General features: G+C 46.0%; 1 protein-coding gene across 1 annotated transcript; it reads right to left on the bottom strand.

The window, feature by feature from the left end:
• Positions 1-6,541: 6,541 nt before the first annotated feature.
• Positions 6,542-13,734, bottom strand: LOC135921073 (uncharacterized). The gene is made up of 4 exons (XM_065455392.2): positions 13,523-13,734; positions 12,411-12,498; positions 9,152-9,415; positions 6,542-6,897 (listed from the first exon to the last, which is right to left on the bottom strand). The coding sequence occupies exons 1-4, from the start codon at positions 13,535-13,537 to the stop codon at positions 6,749-6,751; spliced, it is 516 nt and encodes a 171-aa protein (XP_065311464.1). The 5' UTR covers positions 13,538-13,734; the 3' UTR covers positions 6,542-6,748.
• Positions 13,735-25,778: the final 12,044 nt, after the last annotated feature.

The raw sequence follows: 25,778 nt of genomic DNA, 5'->3' as shown, positions 1-25,778 counted from the left end.
GACATGCCATACCGACATGAGCGTGCACAATCACGTTTTTACAGATTCGTGGGAAGCGCTAAGTACGTGCAAAGATACACGTTCACCGCAGGGGGAAAGCACGAAGGATGTGGGAGATGAAAATTGAAGACGATAAGCAAAACGAGAACAAGGTGAATGCAGGAGCCAACGTCTTGTGTTTTCTCAATGCCACCGTAGTCATTTAACAACGTATGTGGTTTGTCGTCTCGATATTCTCGAGCACAACTTCATTATACGCTGATTTCTCAGAAACGGCAGCATCCCAGGCCACGAGAAGGCTCATCCCTTAGCACAAACGCATGCATCAACCGCACAGTTCCGAGCCTGCCTCATTTAGCATTAAGAATGTGCTGAAAGACTTCGATATAGAGTCGTTATCGAATGCATATATAAGTATTCATGTTCACCTGTGCGCGTGACACCGTGCTTGTTATATTGGCTAGTAAGTGAATGTTTACAATTTTATACAGCCGATAAAACTACTATTCTTACTTCGTATAGCTGTCTACTATTTATGCGATCGCAATCGATGCTTCGCCTTTCGGGCGAAACTACGACTTCTTTTTATGGTGTTAAAACACAAATGTTTATTGTAGGCAACGCACAGACAGACAAGGACGAGGGTGGGAGAACGCAGTTAGGACAAGAGCTGAGAGCTGATCTTCCTTAGTTGTCATCTGTTCTCGCACTGTATGCAAATGATCACTTGCGAATGGTCCGCTTCATCAAGTGTTTACAGAATGGCACAAAGCTAAAGCTCACGTTCGCGCTTTCGGTACCTGGAGTAAAACATGCATTTGGCTTTTAGACTTCGGTATGCAATCTCAAAGTTGTCACATAGCCGTCTTCTAATTTATCTCCGTACTGTAAGGAATGCGGCTGCAAGTCAGAGTTTTTTGGTTACCAGACTGCCTTTTAAGAAGAAAGGCAAAACCCCACTGGAGATTAACGCAGCCTTTTTATGCATTGATCGGGTCATTCGAGTGTCGCTAGCTCACCTGTCGCGTTGCATGGTGGCAAGATAGTTTATCTGAATGAAGATAGGTCATGTTTTGTTGCTTGTAACCCTCCCCACCTTTTCAGACACGTGTATGCTACAGTAGTATTTAATAATGCGATTCCAATGTAGTGATTTAGTTGATAGTAATGGCCGTGTCCGTCGTTTCCGTCTGGCGCGTTACTTTTCACTTTTCAAGCTCAAATAAAATATATTTGCACCCAAAGAAAACTGAAATTTTGTATTGTCCTAAAAGGTCCTAGTAAAGCTTACCCGAAATTTTACGCACAAATACTGTGACGTGAGTTGAAAATGTCCCTCGCAAAAACACAACATGTGGCAGGCACTGCACGCTCTGCTGAATTTGCCACGTTTACCGCCTGGTTTGCCTCCTGTCGAGCGTACGTTTTGGTTCGTACCAGGTGCGCCAAATGCAGATGTGCAACCAGCGAGAGGACCGAAAGTACTGTTCGAAAAAGGAAGACTGCGTGCTTTCAGGCGTATTGCAATATTTCATTTTATGACTGCATTGTCTCGCGCAGCTGCGGGTGTCACATGAAAGGGATGACTCCTCTTAGAGCTTTCCTTGTTCGTTCCTCTAAGCGCTGTGCCACGATACACCTCTTGCCACAGCAATTTCCTCACATGGTATGACGCAAAGAACATACATATAGCGGGTCTACATGGATGGCACGGAAACGCGTCGTAATGTTCCGAGAGTTAAAAAGGAAGAAATCAAAATAAGATGTAAAATACTTCTACACTTACCCATATCTCCAAGGGCATTGGTTGGCGCGAATCAAGCTCGAGTCCAGGAAGAATAAATATAAGTTGGACGGTATTTGGGGGCTACTCTTGAATAGTGAACAGTATGTCACAGCATTTTTTTTTTAAATCAATCTGTACAATCGGCTCATTGAAAGAGCATACCTATGTGTGCTGAAATTGGAGGCTGGCAATTAAGCTTGGGAAGAACAAAGTACCATGAAACGAGTTATGGAGCAGAAAATTATTAGTGCATCGCCGATACAGGGGTGAAAGACAGTACAGAAAAGAAAGCCAGAGTTTTTAGCGGATATTCAAATTGAGGCTAAAACGTAAAAACCATGTTTCCGAAGTCATGCGGGTAAACAGATAAGTGGTGAGCTGTTAAGAGTAACAGAACAAGGGAAGTAAAGTTCCATCGATGATAGAATATCGGTCGACATGATCCGCTTAGGAAATGCGAAATCATAGAAGATAGTTTAGGAGCTCGGATAGAAACTTGTCACCCGATACCTCATGTAAGTGCTTGTGATTTTGGGCCAAGTGGCAGGAACCGCTTCCATGTGTTGAAGATGCGTCCTTCTCCCTTAATGACCAAATCCTGAAGTCTGGAGCATTTCAAGATAACTTCTTGGGTGAGTTAGCGTTTAATACAAGACATGATATTGTAGCTAGAAAATTCACAACAGAAAAAAGCAGTCAAAAAAGAAGAAGCAGGCAGAAAGGTGGGTGTTGAAGTAGCACTTCTCTCTCTCCTTTCACTGACATTTAGTTTCCTAAATTTATTCGCTACAATATCATGTATGAAGCATTTGTTTTTCAACCATTGCACTATCACGAACACGAAGAAACTAGCATCACAATGTGAGCCGGGCTATCAGAACCAACGTAGCGTAGTACTGCAGAAATACTCTTTCACATGTCGTTGTGTAACATGCACCTGAGACGAACTACAATATAGTTCTAGCATTCCTCGGCATTGTATAGCACTGAAAACAAAGAAGGTTACTGTTCTCCATGCAGAGCCTCATAAAGGCTGAATTTAGAGAGCGTAGGCGTTAGTATAAAATGAATACTCACGAAACACATCGTTTACAGAAGTCAAAGGTCATATTGATGATTAAATGCGCGCTAGCATTTCTAAGACAGTCATGTGAGTAGTGCGGGTAATTTGATGTCATGTCTTAAAGTGAACAGAAAAGAAAAAAAGAAGAAAATAAACGCTGTCCGGACTAATGTAAGCATTTGAACTTCTTAGAATAAAGGGCAAAGCACCGTGAAAGACAGCGACGAAAGGAAGCTGTGCGACACACAGGGGCGCTGAATGAGTCTTACGTCTTGCTTTTGTCCATGTAGTTCACGCTGCTTTACCATTACAAATGTCGAGTGAACTCGGCCAAGCTTCCATTGTTCTAAGTCGGTTGTTCCAAATTCAAGGTCGATTAACTTGAAACGTATTATAATGTCAGTACTCCTAAACAAACTTGTTTTTCACTTTTATCGTTTGATATCTTTGTGCCCAATATTCCCAGGATGAAACCAAAAGAGCCCCAACAAACCGAATAACTAACGATAATATCGTAAATTGTTTCAGTCCTGTCTTTGCGTGGAAATTTGTGGCAACAGAAACACGGATTCTAGTATCACAGAGCAGCGATCACAGCTGATTTTAACGTGATCTCAAACGCCATTATGTGGCCTCACATGGCGGTTGCAGCATCGTCGATAAAGCACACTTGTGCGCGGAATTCCTTATCAGCTATCAGCAAGAAACGATATGCTCGGCCGCAGCGGGTTTCGCTACTAGCGTGGTTTTTCAGTAACTTAAAAGCTCAAGCACAAAGCAATAAAGAAGTATTCTGCTACTGCTGTGTTGCGCCACTTTAGTGGCAACGAGGAAGAGATCGAGGCCACCTGAATTTGACGAGACAGAAAGCAGTTGGGATACCTACTTTGCTCGCTTCGAGGCTTACTTCGAAGACAACGATATTAAGAACTCCTCGAACAGCCGGGCGCCTTTGGTAGCATCGCTGAGTGACAGCGTGTTTCGAGTTCTTCAGGGACGATGCCCGTCAACGCCCGTGAACAGCTTAGAGTATGACGAAGTTGTGAAGGTGTTTGAAGAACACTACAGGCCGCAAGTGAACGAGACAGCAGCAAGCCACGCATTTTTGATACTGAACCAAGAAGATGGCGAGGCAGTTCAAGACTTTGTAGCCAATTTACGACGCCTTGCGAAAGATTGCAACTTCCTAAGTTTCCTGGACAGAATGTTACGATACCGGATAGTCTGTGGTATCAGGGAAGAGGATTCCAGGTGGTTCCTGCTGACGCAAAGGAAGCTGACTCACCAGGAAGCTGATGAATTCGCAATGTCTTCAGAAACGGCTTACCGTAACGTCCGTTCCGTGAGGAATGCAGATGGCGAGAAAGAGGCTAGCAATGTGCCCTTCGTTCAACGGCGTCGTGGCAGCGGGCGAAATACTGACAGCGGGTACGATAGACGAAACCCACGCCCTTCGTGCCAGAAATGCGGCACTAGAGGACACTTGGCGAGAATGTGCCAGCGCCGGCGCACTAACCAACAGCGACCATACGTGCTCAATGAACTGTCCTATAGGGAAGACAGCGGGGAAGAAATGCTTTTCGCCTTGTCCACCCAGGACAATGCTGTCCAGGCGAGGATGCAACTAATGGAACGAAACTTGGTCTGGGGCGGCAGGGCACTGGTCCTTGCAGGATGCTGATCGACACAGGCTCTCCCGTGAGTGTTATTCCAAAAAGAACGTCTTTAAGAGGCACCGAATGGGGTGGCCTGGGCTAGAAAAAACGCCACTTCGATTGGCCTGCCTCTTGGGGCCTCTCCCAGTGGTCGGCTGAGTCTCCGCGAGGGTGGAGCACGGCAAGTTGCAAGTGGACAGTTCGCTCGTGGTAGTCGACTGTGACGAACCACTACTGTGCGGTAGAAACAATTCAAGCTTTTGGCGAAGCCGGCTTGTCACTCTTCAAAGAACAGGCTTTACCAGGTGATCATGCGTGGCAGTCTGAAGATGGCATAAAAGAGCTGCTTGACGAGTTCTCAGACTTGTTTGGAAACTGGCTGGGCTGTTGCAAAGGTCCTCCGTGAAGCTGTACAAGAAAGGAGGTGTGGTGCCGCGGTTTTTGAGGGCTCGTTCCGTGCCGTTCGCGCTCCGCATCATAACCAGCAAGGCGTTCTGTCGCCGGTGGGTGTTTCCGAGTGGGCTGCGCTTGTCGTACCACTGGTGAAAAAGAATGGGGACGATTGCTGGGGATGGCTGTATGGCCATTTTAAACTTACCGCGAATCGCGCCACTCACCTGGAGCTGTACCCTTTCCCAAAGGTGAATGAAATTTTTGCTGCGCTCTACGGGGGAGAAGTATTCACTACACTGGACTTGCGGAATGCTTATAACCAACCCCCGCTTGACGAAGAGGCTAAAAAGATAACCGCCATCAACACGTACCAAGACATAAACTCTTACAACCGATTATCCTTCGGCATCTCATCTGCTCCCGCACTGTTCCAGTAGCGCATTGAGTCGTTATTGCGGGGCTTACCATGAGTGCGCGTATACTTGGACATCGTAATCGCCGAGAAACAGCATGACACGTCGACGCTTCAACAAGTGTTGCAGAGACTGCGGGACAGTGGCCTCCAGCTGAACAAAGCCAAATGTCGGTTCCGAGAGAAAGAAGTGCTGTTTCTGGGGCACAAGATTGATGCAACAAGCTTTCACCGGCTGCGTGACAACCTCGAAGCCGCAACAGCTGCACCAAAGCCAGAGTCGGTAAGACAACTCAGGTTTTTTCTGGGGCTAATAACGTATTACTCAGTTTTTACCTAATTTGGCTACGGACCTGGCTCCGCTCTGTCGGCTGCTAGCGAAAGGCCAACGCTGGAACTGGAAAGAAGAGCAGGAAAGAGCTTTTGAGGAAGCAAAGCGTGCCTTGTTAAAGGCAAATTTTCTGGTTCTCTACGATCCGCAGAGCAAATTGCCTCTAGAGTGTGACGCTTCATCAGGCGGTTTATGCGCAGTATTATCTCACCGCATTGAGGGCGTGGACCATCCGATAGCATTTCGTTTAAGAAAGCCGGCGTCAGCAGAACGCAATTATTCGCAAATAGAGAAAGAAGCGCTGGCCTTGGTGTTTGGCATTTCTATATTTCGCGATTGCCTGTTCGCAAACAGCTTCACGTTAGTAAATGATAACAAGCCACTCACCGGGCTCTTCCATCCAGGCAAACCGATTCCGCAGATTGCGGCAGCTCGAATTCAGTGTTGTGCGCTCCTTCTATCAGCATACCAATACAATCTGGAATACCGCAAGGTACTGCACAATGGTAACGCGGACGCTCTTCGTCGCATGCCTTTGCCGGGGGATCATGAACGCGAAAGTCAAGTTGTAATGCAATATGTGCTCTACACGCAGGGTTGTTCGCTTTGGGCTTCTTCGCGCACCTACACTTCTCCACATCTAATCTCAACATCTCCACACAGCTGTGCTTCAACCTGCATCAAGTCGGACGTAGCTCAGTCACCATTCACAAATAAGCTGTCAGCATGTGAATGGATACAGTCATATATCCCACCATCCGTCCGCCGTATCTTCTGTACGTTTCAAAAAAGGTGTTGCTCTGCTTCAACATTGCTACTACTGCAAGGTCAGTCAGTCATAATGGTTGGACCTTCTTATATGAATGGCAAAGCCTGCGAACAAAACTTCAGATATAGTGAATTTTCGTCCTCAAATAAAATATTTTATTAAATGTGTTCGCTTTCTACGCATGGTCACAGATACACCAGTAAACAGATAAATTGGCCGCTGTATAAATTGTAATGACCATATGGTATCGGTGATATTGTAGGACCGCATGGCGCCATTACAGCCGAAGCTTCAAAACAAGGCTGATTGAGCTTCTAGGTCGCTTTGCTCGGCAAGCTCCTATTCCTCTGGTGGTGGCGCTGGTGGTTCCTCGGCTGGAGCGGCGCCAAGGCAGTCTTTAAGTTTGTTGGCGTCGACTGCGATGACACCCGTGAGCGGGTTTGCGCTGCCCACCACTTTGCTTTGTCCGCTGCCGTCGGTCAGGACCACTGCAAGTTAGGACAAAAGGGCAGCAGAAAAAGGAGGCACCATTCAGGCTCTTCGCATAGCTGTAGACGTTGGTCACTGCTGTTCTAATTTTTATGCACGTAATAAAACATTAAAAAACGCTGGCTTCAGTAAAGGAGGCAGAATCTATACGGTAACTGAGATAAATGAAAACTTAAAATTATTGGCACCGTTTGCAATATGAACGCTCACAAATTCAAGGATGCTTTGTGCTTAGCTAGGACCATTTTAATCCATCATTGAACTGCAGACTAGCAGGAGAAATATCCTTAGGCGTTTTATTAATTATCTTACTGCAGCCATTGTTAAGGTTCCATAATAGGTATTGTACGATCGCTTCAATCGCCCAGTCATATCTGCCCACGCGGAAAGAATCGGGCCAAATACAGCGATGACCCCTCTGCGAGAAATGTAGTGGCGGTAAATGTTGGATTAACAGTGAAGCGTGGTGATGTAGAGGTGAGAACACGCCAGAACAGTTAGTACTGTCGCCGGCGATGAGTCAGTCAGTCTATCAACGAGTAAGTATGCGAGTGAACGAGTCCTTCCGTCAAATAGTCAATCAGTCACGCTGCTATTTAGTAAAACACAAAGAGGCAATAATTCCTCCAGAAAGTCTGCGAGAGTTCCTACAAAAGGAAGAGTAAAAGCAATCCGGTGCCCTCTTGCATGAGTCTGTCGACTCGTTATGGACGCACCGCTCGCTAAGTCGCATACACAAAGGTTTTAAAGGCACTTAACGTCGCCTCGTTCTTTAGAGTACTACATCTCGACGGCGCGCCAAGGAAACTAGGCAATTTATATTAAGGAATATTAACTTGTCCTGCGTCACGCCTTTTGCCGTAAACCGGTTAGTTTACGCACTAATCTCAACCAAGCGCAATGCAATCTTCAAACTTCACCTGACGCACACGCCGTTGAGTAGTAAACCTGCGGTAGGTAAGCAAAATAGGCAAATGTTCTTCGCCACGGCCTATAGTGTCACTGAACAGCAAACTGATTCGATGCGATCACAGTCCGTTATTGGCGAAACCTGCGCTTACAACTAAAATCACTAGTTTATCATACGCTTACTGCTTTTCCAAAAGCCACGCTGAACGAAGTTACGGATGCAGAGAGCTCAAGCCTGTGTCTCACATTACGCACACAGTTCTATATTCGAGCCTCCCAAAGGGAGAGCCTTGAACATTTCAGACAAGAACCCTTTGTAAATAGAGTTGACAGATATCTCTCTCTTGGACACGCTCAGTATAGCCGGCTTTATTCACCTTTGCAACTCGGAGACTGAAAGAGTCAGCCATTTCATGAATGCAGTTGTTGGTTACAGCAAACTTAAGACACCACTTAAGGTAGCAGGCTCGTGCAAAAACTGTTTACTGCATATGGACGACGTAAATGTGTAAAACAATTTAAATTCTGGGGTTTAACTATCAAAACCACGATATGATTCTAAAGCACGCCGTCATGAGGGACTACGTATTAGTTTCCACCACCTGGTGTTCTTTTACGTTCTACCAGTGCACCGCACACGGGCGTTATTGAGTTTCTCCCCCATCTAAATGCGGCCGCCGCGCCCGGGGTTTGACCCCCCCCGACCTTGTGCTTAGCAGCGAATTACCATAGCCACGAAACAGCTATGGCGGATGCGTCCACTTCTATGGGTGAACCTTGGGTTCAAAGAAACCATTTGTTGAAAGTTGGCGTCCGTGTTGTATCCTCCTTCTTCGTCCTCGTCTTTTCGAGTGCAATAGTACGGTTACTACCATATCTTAGGTAATGAAACCCAGGGTAGCTATCGTATCATTTAGAACGTTTATAAGATTGCTATTAGGCTGTATATCATTCGGATATATTTTAGTAACTTTACTTTCTTACGCTTTTAAGGTAGAAGTATAAGGTTGCTTAAAAGTAAATATGAAAAGTTATCAGAAGATGGCACTTCAGAAAGTGTTGCTGTCGCAAAACACATCATTTAGACCAACAGGGGATAAGACACGAATTCAATACGTGGAAGTTCACCAAGTTCAAGCAGATTTCAGTCACGTCAGGAGTGCCGCAATTGCCGTTTCTGAATTTCCAAAAAGTATAACAGGTCAAATACTGATATACCTGCTTTTTTATATTGCAATAAAGCCTACAGAAGTCATTAGTTTTTTATTTACTGGTGATTTTATTCCCTCCACAGTATTGAAACTGCCTTGTGTATCCGAAGAGGCGTGCTGTTTCTACGCATACCTGGAGGAGGGTTCTGGGCGACATTACCACCGCTCGGTGTAATGACGCCGCCAAATTGCTGTCCCATGGCGTTCATACCCATGGATCCCACGCCCATGGGTCCCGTGCCAATGGGTCCTGTGCCCATGGGTCCCATGCCCATGGATCCCGTGTCCATGGATCCCGTGTCCATCGGCATTCCAGCGGTCCCCATGCCTCCTGAAGGTATGCCCGTAGGAGGCTGCATCACGTATGATCCTGGCTGCGGCACCACCACCACGGCGCCTGCGCGGAACCCAGAGAAAGTATTAGTTAGCCCTCTTTCTTTTCTATTAGGCAGCATCTTCTGTTAGACAAAGGGATAGACAATAAAACAAATCGAAGTTGTCGTGTAATTATTTGTGTTCTTTTTTATTTATACGGCATCACCTGTTGCGAGGAAGTGACCGACTTTCTTTATTGAATGTTACAGATGTTTGCCTTGCCATACACTTAGCATATTTCGACAGATTGCAACGACTATGTGTGAAATGACCCATTTACACACATCCCATGCACAGCTTGTGCCCAGGTAACTAGTGTTCTTGGTCTACCCCGTTTTACCTGAGGAAAATAGAAGCACCTGTGCTTCGAGCGAAGTGATGTAGCCACTACAAAGTACATGGCGCAACCGTGAGGAGCTGCCACATAATTTTAACGCAGACTTTAAGTTATGAGGATGCAGAGCACACACAGATGCATAAATGATACTTCAAGTCACCAAGTGCGTTGTACACACATAACAAAGTAGTGATCGTACTAATTCTTAGTTTATTAGGAGCATCTAAACCAAAATTTAGTCATGTTTGGAAAACCAATTTGTTTGGTGCAAGTACATAAAGAAGAACGGATAAACAAGGCGAAGCACTGTGTATCCTTTACTCATTATGTACTTGCGCTAAACATACATTTCCATTTTTCAAAAATACCGTGCCAACAATACTAAACAAAGAGTCAATATTGCCAGTCATGCTTGTTTGGGTTCGGTTTCCACAGTCTGGTGCAAATTGTGCACGTGGCACGTGTAGCATGCGTACTTCGCATTGTCGTGGGTCAAGAACTCATTCATGTGCTATCCTGCAAACCATTTTAACTATGGCCAGCATTACACAAGAACAAATATGTAGGTGAAACTTCAAAGGAATGAATACACCCTAATAACTAGTTCCATTCTATTAAGAGCCCAAATGGCCGCGTTTTGAAATCCTAAAACACACATTTAATTGGCATACTATACACCAATAATTACTGCTTAAATGGGTGACTGCAGCTGTGCTAGCGGAGCGTCCTTCCCATCTTTGAATGGTCTCTATGTCAATTTCCGCTGAGTTAAGTTGCCTCTCTGAAAACTCTGGCATCAGCTAAAAAAAAAGAGATGCTTTTGCAGATGCTTGCGGTCGGTCTGCTGCCGGCCGCCCCTACTCTTCAATATGGTAGCAATAGTTCGTGTTGGCCTGATAACGTTCTTATTGTGCCTGTATTTAGGAAGTTCTTCAGCACAAACTTTGATCGCTTAAACCATTTATTTATTCAACTAAACATAGACAACATGAATCATACTACTATCAAGAAGGTACTGCTTTATCTCAGTGACTGTGGAAAAGGCAACGAAATATAACTTGCACAAACTAGAACGAAGGCTAACAGTATTACATCAGTTGAAGAGATTATCCTCCGCGTGGCTTCGTCAATGGTGGAAACAGAACTAGCCACTAACTGCTATATTGTTCTTGTTCTCTGAAGCAACGCTGGCGTCACCTAGCGAACTGGTACGTGGTTATATCTATGAAATTCCATCCCCTAAATCAAGTGACGGCTAATTTAGCACGATTTGTCACAAATCTAATCACATTCCCGTTGCGTTATCGCTCATTACAGCAACGCGGGCGCCTTACTCACTAATTAAACAACCCGTTGTAAACAACGCCGAAAGCTTGTATTTATAGTACCAGGCAACCTTATAGCTACATGTGATTATATAGCATTCTCGCTGAAGACTGCATATATATCGGAAGCTGAAACACCTTTCTCGACATTTATTTATTTATTTATTTATTTATTTATTTATTTATTTATTTATTTATTTATTTATTTATTTATTTATTTATCTATTTATTTATTTATTTATTTATCTTTCTTTCTTTCATGATGTTGGAGACATTGGCAACAAGAATGATGCGCGAAATTTGAAAGTGCATTAGCCTTTCCGAAAATACCACAATTCAATATACAGCAAAGTCAATAAACAGAATCAATATACTGTGAACTATAGTTTGCCAGGTCATGCGCAGACAAGCTACATGGAGCAGCTCCATGCGGTTTCGGCACGGGGTTGGGGCTCAGTCCAAAAATCAGGTGCCGAGAGGGTCGCGAAAAAGGGTACAGCGATGTCGCCACAATGAACCTCTGAAATCGCATCGCGCCTGATAACGGAAATGCCCGCTAAAAGGAAAACTTGATGACTTTATCATCTCACCATGAAGTATGTCTGGCAAGAGTCTAGACTAGCTGTATCTGATTCATGATAACCCGCGCAAAAAAGGACACTGCAAAGAACCGACGACATGAATGGTCGTGGCGCCTGATTAAAAACCAGGCTTCTGATTGATTGATTGATTGATTGATTGATTGATTGATTGATTGATTGATTGATTGATTGATTGATTGATTGATTGATTGATTGATTGATTGATTGATTGATTGATTTATTGATTGAAGAGACACCATATATAGTGCCAAAGTCTGCATTGATCTCCACACTTTGGGGGATATTTAACGTGCGGCTGAATCTTTGCCACCTCAGCGAGTCAGCCGGAAAACAAAGTCGTGACCTTCTGCTCAGCAGCAGTATGCGTGGTCACTGACTCAGGATTGAGGGTAACAATAGGAATATTCATTAGTACATCGCAATATATGCTGCAAATACTATTTCATTTAGAGTTGGCTTATTGCAGGTGCCCGAATTTTCAAGACTCCTAGGTGTTACGTATCTTTATCGTTTTCCATTATATGTTGGCAGTGCGTCGCTTCAAAGATACCACCGGCATCACCTACCAAATACATGGGAGCCTAAGAAAAAGCGAATTGCCAGACGCCGAACAATAAAAGTTTGTCAATCCATCAGAAGAAATAATTCGGCAGCAAATCAGAGTGGTTTTCTTCAACCATACTGGCCACTAAATCTTTTATATCACGTGCTAAACTAAAATATTCAGGATGAAATATAGCTATTTGCACTCACCCGTGGCTGCATGAGGTTGAAGGAACATAAGCAACATTTGGAGCAATCCCCAGGACGTGATTATCGTAATATATTTCATGTGACCACGCTGAAATCAGAAGAATAAAATACGGCCATCACTTGGCTGTTGTTTACCCAAAGCATCTAGACCTAACGATACAAATATTAATAATAAGTCCAGAGGCAGCTCTTTCAGCGCGCTTTCGAAGGGCTGAAAGACAAAGCTCTGGGTGATGAGTGTGAGAGTTATTTTCACTCCCCACGGCGTTAGACACTTTGCTGCACCACAAGTGCTGCGCCACTCCTTTAGGCAGCCCTTCAGCATGGCGGTCCCGTGCAGCAGCACGAAAACTTTCGGCGAAACTTCTGCACCCCCTTTCACGGCGCGAAAAACAGACATTACACAGCAGACGTGCCCTTAAAGAGAACGCACAGTAAACCGTGCCAACTTGTCCGAACAAGTCGAAATGTTCATGGCGTACAACAAGATAACCCCAAGCGAAAACAATAATGAGGGTTCCCGTACATAAATTTCCTTTCTTCGCGCTCTAATCTTATGCATATGCAGCACTCATCGTTTACGCCATCGCTATTTGATTAATTGTGTCTCAACAGAGGCTTTTTTCTATATTATCAGTAACAGCGCCACGCTGAAGTTTATTGGCCTTTTCTTCATCAATTTTTCGCGACATTTACCAAATGTGTATAACTGCAAATGCACGAAGGATATTCAAGTTCGTATATCTAATAATGTAAGCGCGTGAACATGAGCAACTTGTGGTCCCCTGTAGTAGATTGCTGCATGTTTCAAGAGCTAAGTCTTCGCAACCGCTTACCAATTTTGGTGCGAAGAGAAAAGCCACTAAGCGCGCTTTTTACGTGTACAAGACAAGTACGTACAAGACGGTTTTGCACTTTCTTATACTATGTAATACCGACGGGGGGGGGGGGGGGGGGGCACCGCTCACTTCACACTACTGAACAATTAAAAAGAAAGAGAAAAATCATAAGCAGTGCACACAAACCATGAAAGTGAGGAAAAATGTATGACCGCTTGTGTATGTAAGGGGGACTTAGAATTTTGTACATACAAGATACTAGAAATATTTTACCTTTAGCGACTCCATCTTCGGTATAAGTGAATCAAAAACGACACCAGCTCAGAGACTCTGCAGTACCGAGAGCAGCTTATACTCGCCCAGAATCGTCGGGCGGGTACTCTGTGCGAAGAAGGAAGTCTCACTCCATTCCATCACTAGCAGGTGCGTTTAGAATACCCAGAACCACTGGTCGCTTTTACGCAGCGCTCCAACAGCATCTGTGGTGATGACTCACAGCGTTCCAACTCTCCGGCATGTCGAGCAGACGGCGCGCACTTCGGCTCTGACTAAGAAATAGTTTTACCTGCATGCTGTGCTCGAGGACAAACCACCAACTAAACGGCATACGTTATGTCCTTATCATAAATTAGGGCAAAAAAAGAGCAACCAATGCATTTCGGCGCTCTCAATGCACGTTCAGTGTGACAAAAGTTCAAACTTTATCACTAGTTGAGCATGTAATTTAGATAACGTCACAAGATCTGAAAGCTGATACACCAAACTCTATCCTTCTTTCTTTCGGATACAGGTTATATTTTTTTTCGAAGTGCACGTGCTGTTGATGCATTATGTATTCACAGTTATAGCGGTTCTATATAATATAGGCTTCTAGCCTTCCCTCATACGCATTTGCAGCCAACGAAATAGCAGGTTACCAGTGACGTCTGCGGGAGCGGCCCAATTTGTGGGGCCAGCTTGCGACTGAGAGTTTAACCATGGAAGAAGTAAAACGAAGGACACCGACCAACATAGAAGTGCTAAAAAATGAAAAAATCTAAAAGACGTTTCGGCTTCGCTACGGAAGCCTTGTTCACAATGGGATGACGGAAGGTATTCTAAATCACTGGAGATACAAAAAACACGTCACACGCTTAATGGAAATGAGGGAACCCTCCCCCCGTCATACACGCGCTGCTTACGTCACGTTCTAAAGCATACATAAGCTTCCATGAACCTTCCGTCATCCCATTGTGAACAAGGCTTCCGTAGCGAAGCCGAAACGTCTTTTAGATTTTTTCATCTTTTAGCACTTCTATGTTGGTCGGTGTCCTTCGTTTTACTTCTTCAATGCTTCATCCCGACCAGACGGGCTTCCGTCGAACCCTCGATTTCCTTTCAGAGTTTAACCATACAGAAGAGACAGTTATTATTGCAGTAAGCAGGGATATTCTGGTTATGCGCTGGCCTAAAGAGTCGACGGTGGCAGAATAATCGTTAACACTCAGTCTGCCTTTGTTCTTTGTGTTGTTGCAGCTTGACTTTTCTCACTACTTTTTCGTTTTCTTTTTTTTCTTTTTTGCTGTTGTTGCATGGGCAGCCACGCAACAAGACCTTCTGTGGTGCGCTGGTTGGATAAAGCACCACAAGGTACCCCTACCAGCGTTGCGACTTGCATCTCAGGCTCCGGTAACCTCGTATTCTGTAAGCGCTAAAACGTATGCGCACAACCTAATAACTCTCTCACACGAGCCCGCTAAAATTCTTTTACATAACCGGTCTTTTACCAAGTTGAAAGAATTTTTCTTGAAGAGATGTTGCGCAGCTGTCACACGGCATCGACGATCTCTTTTTAGTGTTTCCTTCTCTACACGCTACCGAAAGAGTGACGCTAGCGGTCGAATCAAAATCGGCCTAGATAGAGAGATGTATCTCAAAATATAAAGTGAAAGCTTATTGCATTACATAATGTTGAAATCAATTTAACAAAACCAGATTAAAAAACGTTAATGTAAAGTTTTATTGTAGTATATTGGAGATCGTTCCACCTGCTTACGAAACCTGTTCGACCTGTTTGCGAGGGTACAGAAGAAAATGAGAATTTGGGCTTACTACACCTTCCGCGAGACATAAAGGCGACCGAAAAATATGCATTCAGTTAGTTTTTTTTTTTCACTTCTAGTAATTGCTCTTGCACACAGGTTTCAAGGCTACTCCTTTTCAGCCCTCAAAGAGATCGACGCACTCAGCTTCCAGAAAAGCCCGCTTTCTAAAAAAAAGAGATCGCTCCTTGTTGTGTGTCTGCGAGCGAAGCACTTTTTCGGGAGAAGTCTGCTTGCTGAAAAGACTCGAGTGTGCGTGTGAAAGGGATACAAAACTTGCCTCTGATTTTTCTAAAGAATATTTATCTAAGCCTCCACCGAATGGGTAGATTGTGTAGATGGCGGCGTGTTTTTATTCCTACGCAGAATGAACACACATTATGTGTATGGTAAATTAAGCTCTGGTGCAAATCCCCAATCGTCTTAAAAATGAATGTATTCAATTTATTTACACAGTATTCTGCCACGCGAAGCGTATACCTGCAGAGAAAAACGGAATCTTTCTTCTGAGTAAAGGAAAAAGTATGCGATTCGTTCGTGAAGTGAAAACACTCGGAGGCCTTAATTTTCAGGCACATTGCCGTTTAGAACAATCAAAGTGTTTGTGAAGCGTTACGTCGATGCAGTGGATTACTATTGTCATGGGTGTGCAACAGTGCTTCAAGAAATGACGTATCGTCGCATTGCGAACATGGAATAATTCCCGTCTTTGTCGCACTCATTGGTGAAGTAGGATACGCAGTAGAAATGGAAATTAATGTCTGAAGTCATCACTCAATGTATTGGATATAATTTTTCAGATACATAATGCAGCAAACCGAACATGTGATGAGCTACGCCATTCTATGTGATGGAGTGATAAAGTAACCTACAATGCTGACCGTCTGCTGAATTTTTTTGGGAACTGCTTGTTCTAAAAGGCATAGTAAAGTCTAAAACGACTGGGACCTCGTTTTGTATTATGATGAAGTTTCTATTCGCTGAATAGAAACCACTATATTCCCGTATAATCACGTATTCTAGACATTGCTTCCAATCGCCCCTCTATTGCGCATCCCTCTGTATTACGCATGATTCACTTCTTGCACGAAATATATAAACAAGTAAGGTCGTTGAGTTGAGCGGGGTTACAGCGGGTGCTCTGTACCCCATGAATATCGGGAAAAAATCAAGCGTTCATTAAATATTTGCAACAATCATGATTAGACCAGCTACGTAAATTTTCCTCACACACCAACATACGTTCAAGGAAATGAGAGCGTTGCTAAACAGATTTTATTTTCGCTGAATGTGAATTTGGCAACATAAAAAGTCATTATAGGACACTTGGAAACATTGGGGGATAACTGCCAGTTGCCGTAATTTAGGCAATTGCTATATTTTTAAAAGCTGTATTTCCTTCTAAACTGTGAGAGAAAACCTGTGTCAATCGTAAAAACATATCTATAACGTTTCTAAACTATCCCATACGTAATGTACCGGAAAGACTGTAAATAACCCACTCTCCCTTGAACTGTCTATACATAAAACGCATAGCTTGCCTCCTGTTTCCACAAAGTGTAAACGAGGTGAATAGTTCCGCTCACCGAAGACACCGCGGGTGCCTCCGTGCTCGAAGCACGGTATAACTACTCAGCCTCAGCCACCATCACCAGGTGCTTCGAGCAATGCAGGTCATTATACTTCTTCTAGCAAAGTTAAGAAAGAAAAGAAAACAATACTAACAGTACTGCTCTGTCACACGAAGAGTTTGAGTGGCATAGGTTGTTTTAACGTGAGGATTATTTAATTATAAATGCAGTTATAATCTTGATGTAACGAAGTCGGCACTATGTTAAATTGAAAAGCGACATTATATGCGAAAGGTGTAGTCTCGGATAAAGTTCTCTTACACAGAAGCGGCCGTAAAATTTTTCGGTTGTCGACAATTTGGTAAAAAAATAATTTCAATGAGAAAAAAAATTATTTTGCTGAACTTGCTATTGAACTAGATGATGAACTAGCTTGCAACGCTTTCAGGTCCACACTGCCGCCGAAAGCTGACAGTGCCACCCGTCGTGGTACAGCGCTATTGTGGAGAGCGCAGGCCGGCGGAACCGAATGCTTCCACTGCGCGGCTCGCTTCTACGCCTCTCCGAAACTAGAAATTAGGCGATCCCCAGCACTGAGCGCGCGGCATGACAGAGCTTATTAAGTCATAACCATCTGGGCTCGCGCAGCGTTTTTACCCACCGCAGGTTACCTCCAAGGTAGGGCGGGCCGGCCATGCACTCGGTCGGACGCGCCGACAGCCACGCGTATGCAGCGATGAGCTACGGGAGGAGATTCGCGCTCACCTGGCGCCCATGCAGCCTGCGTCCATCAAGCCACCATCATTATCGGCTCTCCTTCGCAAGCCACCTCTTGCGCCCACTGCATATGGCACGCGGGGTAGGATAGGATCCTATCCCACTTGGACTTCATTCAGAACATGACGGCAAGTGGGTCCTGCGGCTACGCTGCTCCGCTGCGACGGTCGCTCTCTGACGCGCGGCACGTGATTTTATAAGTGCGTTCGCAAGCAGCGGTGTGTCTTTCAACGAACTTACGATCTCTTTCCACGGGAGTTTCCATTTATTGCGTCGGTATTCAATCGTGGCGGCAGTGAAATTTTCTTGTATTGAAAGCGCATACAAGCGGATTTCCTTATATTGAGGTTCACAGTACAGTGTTCTATAGGCAAGAAGATATAACGAGGTAAATACTTCGTTAAAGCGACCATTTTTTTTTTACTTAAATTGCTTATGTTCTAAAACGTACACAGCCAACCATGAACAGATCACATTCGTATGTATTGTATGTTATCAATGAATATATTAGATTATAATGATTATAATAGACGCCTTCGGGTGATCTGCAGTGTCCTAATAATAATAATAATAATAATAATAATAATAATAATAATATCCTTCTCCTGAATCTTTTCTCCCCTAAAGCAAAGCCGGCAGCGACAAGATTTCAGAAAGAAGTTTCAGTAATCAGGGAGCGGTAGAAATCATCATTCACCATATGTTTGTCAGAAACGTTTCAGTACACATTATATGTACTATTTTGATCCAAGCCACAAATCATTACCTGTTTTTCCTGCTTCTGATGCGACGTGGGGGTTTTGGCATTTAGACATTTTAGCATTTGTATACGGTGGTACGGTGCCATCATAACTATATTACTCACTAAAGCAGTGTATGCTTCTATATAGTGTGTTTACAGCTGATACAAGTTTTTGAATATTATTCGTGGCAAAGAGCACAATTCAAAGCATTGAGGTAAATTGCTCTATAAGGCGGCCATTACTTCTACGAGAAACCAAAATGCTAAATTAAATATTAATTATATGTTCCCGAATTATTTTATGTAATTACTCTGGGGCGTGAATTTAATCTAAATAATAAGTTTGCAAAGGCATATCGTGTGGAACGAATTCTCAGAAAGGCACTGGTTTCGATACGTGCACCGTCACATTGGAGGTAAGAGTGAACTGTTCCTCCACTACTTTTTATAGAAAACGTCGTTTTATGCATTGAAGCTCAAAAGTAACTGCAACGGCAGTGCATTTCGTCGGACAGTTTCAACATTATCCCGAAAATAGCGTAATCCTGATAATTGCACTCCTGCGCCTAGGAGGTAATCTGCTGCGACTGCACGTCTTCGATGAGATGAGATAGCTGGCGCCTTCTCGTGCGTTGTCTTCCCCCGGCACCTGGTGCTGCAAGGCGCGTAATCTAAAGTTTCGGGGAGAGAGAGAGAATAAACATTTTTATTAGGTAAATGCAGCTTTGGAGAGGCGTCCTCATTTCAGAATGCCTTGAGCTCGGGTCGGGTCCTGGGGCCCTCGCAATCAGCCGTTGGGGATCCTCGAGGCCGGAGCTGGCCAAGGCTCTCTTCCAAAGCTCGTTGGTGTGGTAAGGGTTGAGAGGATTTAATGGTGCCGATCTACAACCCCCTACTATGTGCCTGAGGGACCCGGGCTCTGCGCAGAAGCGACATTGCCGAGAGAATTGTGTAGGGGCTGTAAGGTGATTATTGACGCAGAAGTTCTGCGGAAAACCGCAAGGTGGAGAGAAGTAATTAATAAAGGGAAAATCAGACATCCACCCGTTCGTAGCTATTGCTACAAAGGAAACTCATATGGGTTCCTCGAATGAAAAGACTCACAGTGGAAGAAAAATTCGTCCTGGTCTGGGACTCGAACCCGGGACCACCGCCTTTCCGGGGCAGCCGTTCTGCCATCTGGGCTAACCAGGCGGCTAGCAGATGGCAGGGGTTTGGGTTTCCTTTGTTTTGGGTTTCATTTGTAGCAATAGCTACGAACGGGTGGATGTCTGATTTTCCCTTTATTAATTACTTTTCTCCACCTTGCGGTTTTCCGCAGAACTTCTACGTCAATCACTTGCCTTTTCTTCGTGTTGTCGACAAATTCGACTTCACCCTGCCATCTGCTAGCCGCCTGGTTAGCTCAGATGGTAGAGTGGCTGCCCCGGAAAGGCGGTGGTCCCGGGTTCGAGTCCCGGACTAGGACACATTTTTCTTCAACTTTGAGGCTTTTCTTTCGAGGAACCCGTATGAGTTTCCTTTGTAGCAATTGCTACGAACGGGTGGATGTCTGATTTTCCCTTTATTGAGGTGATTACTGGTTTAATGGGGGAATGCATTAACCTGTAGAGCTCGGAGGAATCGCTCCTGCTCTCTAGGTAGTGACTTGTGTGGGGGTGCATATGTTCTGCGGGTTAGCTTGTAGTGTTGTGTGATGTCTTGGTACGAGACTAGAGGGCGCATGCGCTAGGGTTCAGACTTCTCGGCGCAAGCTCAGTGGGTCGAATCTTGGGCCACGTGATTATCTAACTCGTTGCCAGGAATGCTGTGGTGAGCTGGCGCCCAGTTTCGGGGACGCACTGAAGTGAAGGGCAGCGGGATGCGTTCGCTCCAGCCGTCGGGGCTCTTCCTAACGCCGGCGTTACGATGGCGAGCGTACGCGGTCCCGAGAGTGATCTGTTCGTGCTCGATGGTGTACGTGGCACAACATGCTTGGTAAATTAATTAGTGAGCGAATGTTTACATCAGTTAACATGACCGACAATACAACAAACCTTCAAGTAGTTGTCTAGTACTTTATTTTCACCATGAATGCTTCGCCTTTCGAGTGAAAGTAGAGCGTTTTATAAACGTGCATGCAACACCTACTTCACCTCAAAACTTCAACCTGAATTTATCAAATCAAAGTTGTGCGTGCCGAGAGAGAGAGAACTAAACTTTTATTTTCCGAAACGGTAAACCGAGTCAGAACCCGGTTCACCCTAGGTGGGAGGATTCCTTATTCCAAGAACCCTCTGGCTTGGGCTGCCTCTTTGGCCCGGGCGACGAGACTGCGTTGGTCGTCCAGGTCATCGGAGGAAAGCTTGGCCTCCCACGTTTCGGTTATGGTATGGATCTGCGGTGATTTGGGGCGCTCTTCTTGTGCTTCTATGGGGCGGCTTTCTTTGGAGTCGTCTTGTGGAGCTTGTGAGGTAGGGTCTGTGGGTGTGCCACGCAGTGGGCAATCCTGGACCATGTGTTGCAGGGTGTCTGGAACGTCGCAATGGGGGCATATGTACGAGTACTGCGTAGGATACAGTCTGTGCATGATTATTCCGTGCACGTAGGTGTTGGTCTGTAGGCGGCGCAGGATGACTTCTTCCTCCTTGCTTAGATTCTTGTGTGGCAAAGCGTACGTTCTTCTGCTGAGTCGGTGGTGTTGCAGAAGCTCCGAGTACTTTAGGGCGATGTCATCAACGTTGGTGGCCGGCCTAGTGTGGGATTGCAGGAAAGCCCGGCTGGTATGCTCGCGGGCAGCGGCGTGTGCCGCCTCATTTCCTGTCATGCCCTGATGGCCTGGAACCCAGTCGATGTAGGTGTCGGGGAGCGGGGCGCGTGCGATGTGATTTTTTAGTATCTTGAGCGCTGTTTCTGATACGCGGCCTTTTTGATAGTTGCGAGCTGCTGCTTGGGAGTCTGTTAGTATTATTGCTACTTCAGGGCAAGTTGTTATTGCTAGAGCAATTGCCGTTTCCTCTGCAGTCTCAGGGGCTCTTGCTCGGATGGTGAGAGCTGCAAGTTCTTTGCCTTGGTGATCCGTGACGCTTAGGGCAAAGGCGTTTCGTTTAATATACCGGGCAGCATCGGTGTACCTCGTATGAGTGTCTCTCCCGTATTTCTTGCTGAGTGCGCGGATTCTGCTTTGGCGACGCTCCTTATGATAATTTGGATGCATATTGCGCGGTATACTTGCAACGCTGATGCAGTCCCGGACTGCAGGTGGGATTCTTGCTTTCTGGTCTGTGTCTGCAATGTAGCTTTCACTGTAGTTGAGGTAGCGCAAAACTGCACGTCCGGTAGGTGTGAGCTTGAGCCGCTCTAGTTGGCTGATCTTATGAGCCTCGACAAGCTCTTCCCATGTATTGTGGACGCCGAGCCGGAGGAGTTTCTCCGTTGATGCCATGGGTGGCAGCGTCAAGGCTACTTTGATTGCCTTTCGAATGACGACATTGAGTTTTTTTATTTCTGCCGGCTTGAGCTTCAAGTAGGGAGTTCCGTAGGTGATACGGCTAGTTAGGAGAGCTTGAATTATGCTAAGCGTGTCGTGCTCCTTGAGTCCGCTTCTTTGGTTTGTGATCCTCTTGACGAGGTGCGTAACTTGTGACAGTGTGCGTTGGAGACGCGGGAGAGTGGCCGCCCCTGATCCGTCCTTGTGGATGTGAAGTCCGAGTACGCGAAGAGAGTCGACTGTAGGGATCTTGGTTCCGTTGAGCGAGACGCTAAGATCGGGTTCGATATAGTTAGGTGGTCTTCCTCGTGTCCGTGCTCTCAGGACAAGAAGCTCCGACTTTTCAGGTGCGCATTGGAGACCGCAGTCTCCGAGGTATCTTTCGATAATATCTACGGCTTCTTGTAGATTGCGTTCTTGTTGTCCAGTAGTAGGTGCTTTGGTCCAGAGTGTGACATCGTCGGCGTAAAGGGCATGGCATAGGTTTGGGATGGCGTTCAGTTGTTTCGGTAGCTTGATCATTGCGATATTGAAAAGGAGGGGTGAAATAACTGATCCTTGTGGGGTTCCTTTGTTGGGTAGCCGAAATTTATCGCTGCGGAGGTTGCAGACGCCTACTGTTGCTGTTCGGTGCGTCAAAAAGCTGCTGATATAGTTATAGATCCGGGCTCCGCAGCCTGTATCTTCGAGGTTGCGGAGAATGGCTTCGTGGCTCACGTTGTCGAATGCGCCCTTTACGTCGATTGCCAGGATTGATGATTTGCGTCTGTGATCGAGGTAATCAAGCAAGTCTTCTTTGAGGAGCAGGAGTACGTCCTGCGTGGACAGATGCTGCCAGAATCCGAACATGGTGTGCGGCAAGTGTCCGTTGTCCTCGAGGTATGTTGTTAACCGGTCGTGCACCATGTGCTCGAGGAGTTTGCCCACGCAAGATGTGAGGGAAATGGGACGTAGGTTTTCGATGCGAAGAGGTTTGTTGGGTTTGGGGATCATGGTGACCTCCGAATGCTTCCAGGCTGCTGGTAGGTCCCCCTTTTCCCAGCAGTCGTTGTAGTACTGTAGCAGTGCTGTAGTGGCAGATTGCGGGAGGTTGCGTAAGAGCTTATTAGTTATTCTGTCCTTGCCGGGACAGGTGTTTCTAGTGAGTTTGGCTAATGCTGCGTGGAGCTCTGCCTGTTTGAATGGTCGATCGAGATCTGGGTTTGGTGTACCGCCGTACGCCTTTCGGGTGGCTGATGAAGTGGGCTTGTCGGTGCTAAGTTTTTGCTGAAGCTCACGAAGGAGATCATCCTCCGATCCAGCATGATTGTGGATCAGTCTGTGTAGATCTTGCCTCTGTTGCGTTTTGGTGCGATCGGTAGCTAAGAGAGCGCGTAGGAGATGCCAGGTTTTCTTGGTGCTGAGTGTCCCTTGTATGCTGTCACAAAAGGCATGCCAATTTTGCCTGCTAAGTTGCTCCGCGTAATCTTGGGCCTGTATGGTGAGAAGGGCGATTCGTTGCTTAAGTTTTCTATTGAGCTTTTGTCTCTTCCACCTCTTCAGGAGGCTTCTTTTGGCCTCCCAGAGATGAAGGAGATGCGGGTCGACTGCGGGGGTGTTGGTGCTTAGCTGGATGGTCTTGGTGTGGTTTTCTGCGGTGATGAGAAGGCCCTTGAGCCAATGGTCGATGTCGTCAATTGTTGTGTTGCCGCTGAGGTTGTCTCTGAAGGACTTCCAGTCTGTTAGTCGAGCAACTCCAGTCTTGTTTGGTTTCCGGTTGTGCGCGATGTCAAGTTGGATAATGTGGTGGTCGCTTCCGAGCGTCTCCGAGAGTCGACTCCACTCGGCCCAGTGGACGTTCGCTGTGAACGTAAGGTCCGGGCTAGTGTCCCTGGAGACACTGTTCCCGACTCTCGTGGCCTGCAATGGGTCGTTCCAGAGGGTTAGCCTGTGGTGTTGAGCAGTGTCGTGCACTCGCGCTCCCTTCTTCGTGGTGCTTGGATAAGCCCATGCTGTATGTGGGGCGTTGAAATCTCCCATTATAACAACTTGATGGCCTTTCGTGCGTTTCCTAAGTTCACGGACAAAGCGGTCGAATCCCGGAAGTTGATCACGAGGAGGGCTGTATATGCTGGCGATAAAGAGACTTTGCTGCGTTTTTCTGTCTGCTATGATCTCCACTAGGGTGTGCTCGATGGGGATGTCTTCTATTTCGTGTTCCTGCGTTGTGAGAGTTTTCTTGGTAAGGATGGCTGTGCGTTGAGTTTGTGCATGAGCGATGTATCCTTGAAGTCGGACGTTGTGGGTATTGGTTTCCTGTAGGGCAATTACATCAGGGTAGTCCAGTTTGACAAGTTCTTGTAGGTTTGCATACCGGGGACGGAAGGATCGACAGTTCCATTGCCAGATGCGCAGAGTATTTTGCGGGCTCTTTGTTGTGGTTTTAAGTGTCGCCATCATGAGGATCTTCAGCTTCACAGGCAGCATCATGGTTGGGTGAGATCGAGCGGGAGGCATTGCGACTGTTCGTGCGAGCCTTCTTTCTACCCTGCTCGGTCGTGTTGAGAAGGCTGTCGAGGTAGGACTTGGTGACATAATTGTTCTTTGCGTGTGCTATGAAATTGTTGACCTGGGCTGTTAGGCCGGTAACCTGGCTTGTGAGAGTGGCGACTTGATTCGCGAGGGTGGTCACTTGGGTGTTAAGGGTCGCAATCTTCTCGACGACAGGCTTGGTGATGTTTTCAATCAGGGCAAGGATGTTCTTTGTGAAGACGTCCTCGAAAGCCTGGAGGTGCTTTTGAACTCTAGCTTCGATAGGGGAATCAACTGCATCCGTGGTTAGCGCTGTAAATGATTGATTGCTTCCATGTTCATATTCTTTGCATCTTTGGAATAGTCTGTCTATGAGACTTTGTTGATTTTGTAGCTTGCTCTCGAGGGCTCTTACGGCTACCGCTTCTGCCGATGCGACGCTGGCACTGCCTGAGCTGCCGGCCACTTCAGCGTAATTCAGGCGTTTTCGGGAACGCGATCGCGATCTTGATCGTGATCTTGACGTGGGTCTGTTATTTCTTGCGGTGCTACTGCAGGCGTTACTTGAGTTGGCGGCGCGTGCACTGGCCACTTCAGCGTAATTCACGCGTTTTCGGGAACGCGACCACGATCTTGATCGTGACCTTGACGTGGGTCTGCTAGTTGTTGCGGTGCTACTGGAGGCATTACTTGAGTTGGCGGCGCATCCATTGGCAGCGCCTAGTTCAGGGAACTCATCGCGGTTGGAGCTTCATCGACTGTCTCGCTCTTGGATCCTGTTTTGCCATTGCTGTCTTACTTGGTAAGGCGGTGGGTTGGGCTTGAGCTTTTTCTTGCATTCTTTCCCAGCGGTTTCGTGCCCCTCTCCGCAAATCTTGCACGTGGGATGGCAGTCATGGTTCGGGGGTTGGTTTGTTTTGCCACATTTGTAGCAGAAATTTGGGGTTGGTTTTGGGCAAACGTCTTGACGATGTCCGAGGTTGCCACAGGTTCGGCAATACTGAACTGATTTGCGGTAGGGCTTGCATCGGTAGTCGCCGCTCTGATAAATGATGTTGTAGGGGACGTGTGGGCCCTCAAAATAGATGACCGCCGCCGTGGACTGTCCGAGCATGCGGGCGTTGAGGACTGTATAGCGTGCTGGCACTCGAATTCCGTCCATTAGTTCCGCACTGCAAGTCCCAGGCGTGATACCGTAGATAACACCTTTTGTGACATCTTCGGGTAGACGAGAGTTGGCTTTTACGTTGTAGATGTTGCCTCCAAGCTGTATGTTAGTGACCTTGGCTAAGTTTTGAGCGTAGTTCTTGTTTGCTGTACTTGCAATGATGAGGTTTTCTTCTTTTTGCATTTGTACTCGCACGTTGTCATGGAATTC

This window comes from Dermacentor albipictus, chromosome 2 (genome assembly GCF_038994185.2).
Source record: "Dermacentor albipictus isolate Rhodes 1998 colony chromosome 2, USDA_Dalb.pri_finalv2, whole genome shotgun sequence".
In the NCBI taxonomy this organism is placed as follows: domain Eukaryota; kingdom Metazoa; phylum Arthropoda; class Arachnida; order Ixodida; family Ixodidae; genus Dermacentor; species Dermacentor albipictus.
This window is presented reverse-complemented; position numbering and strand designations above follow the sequence as displayed.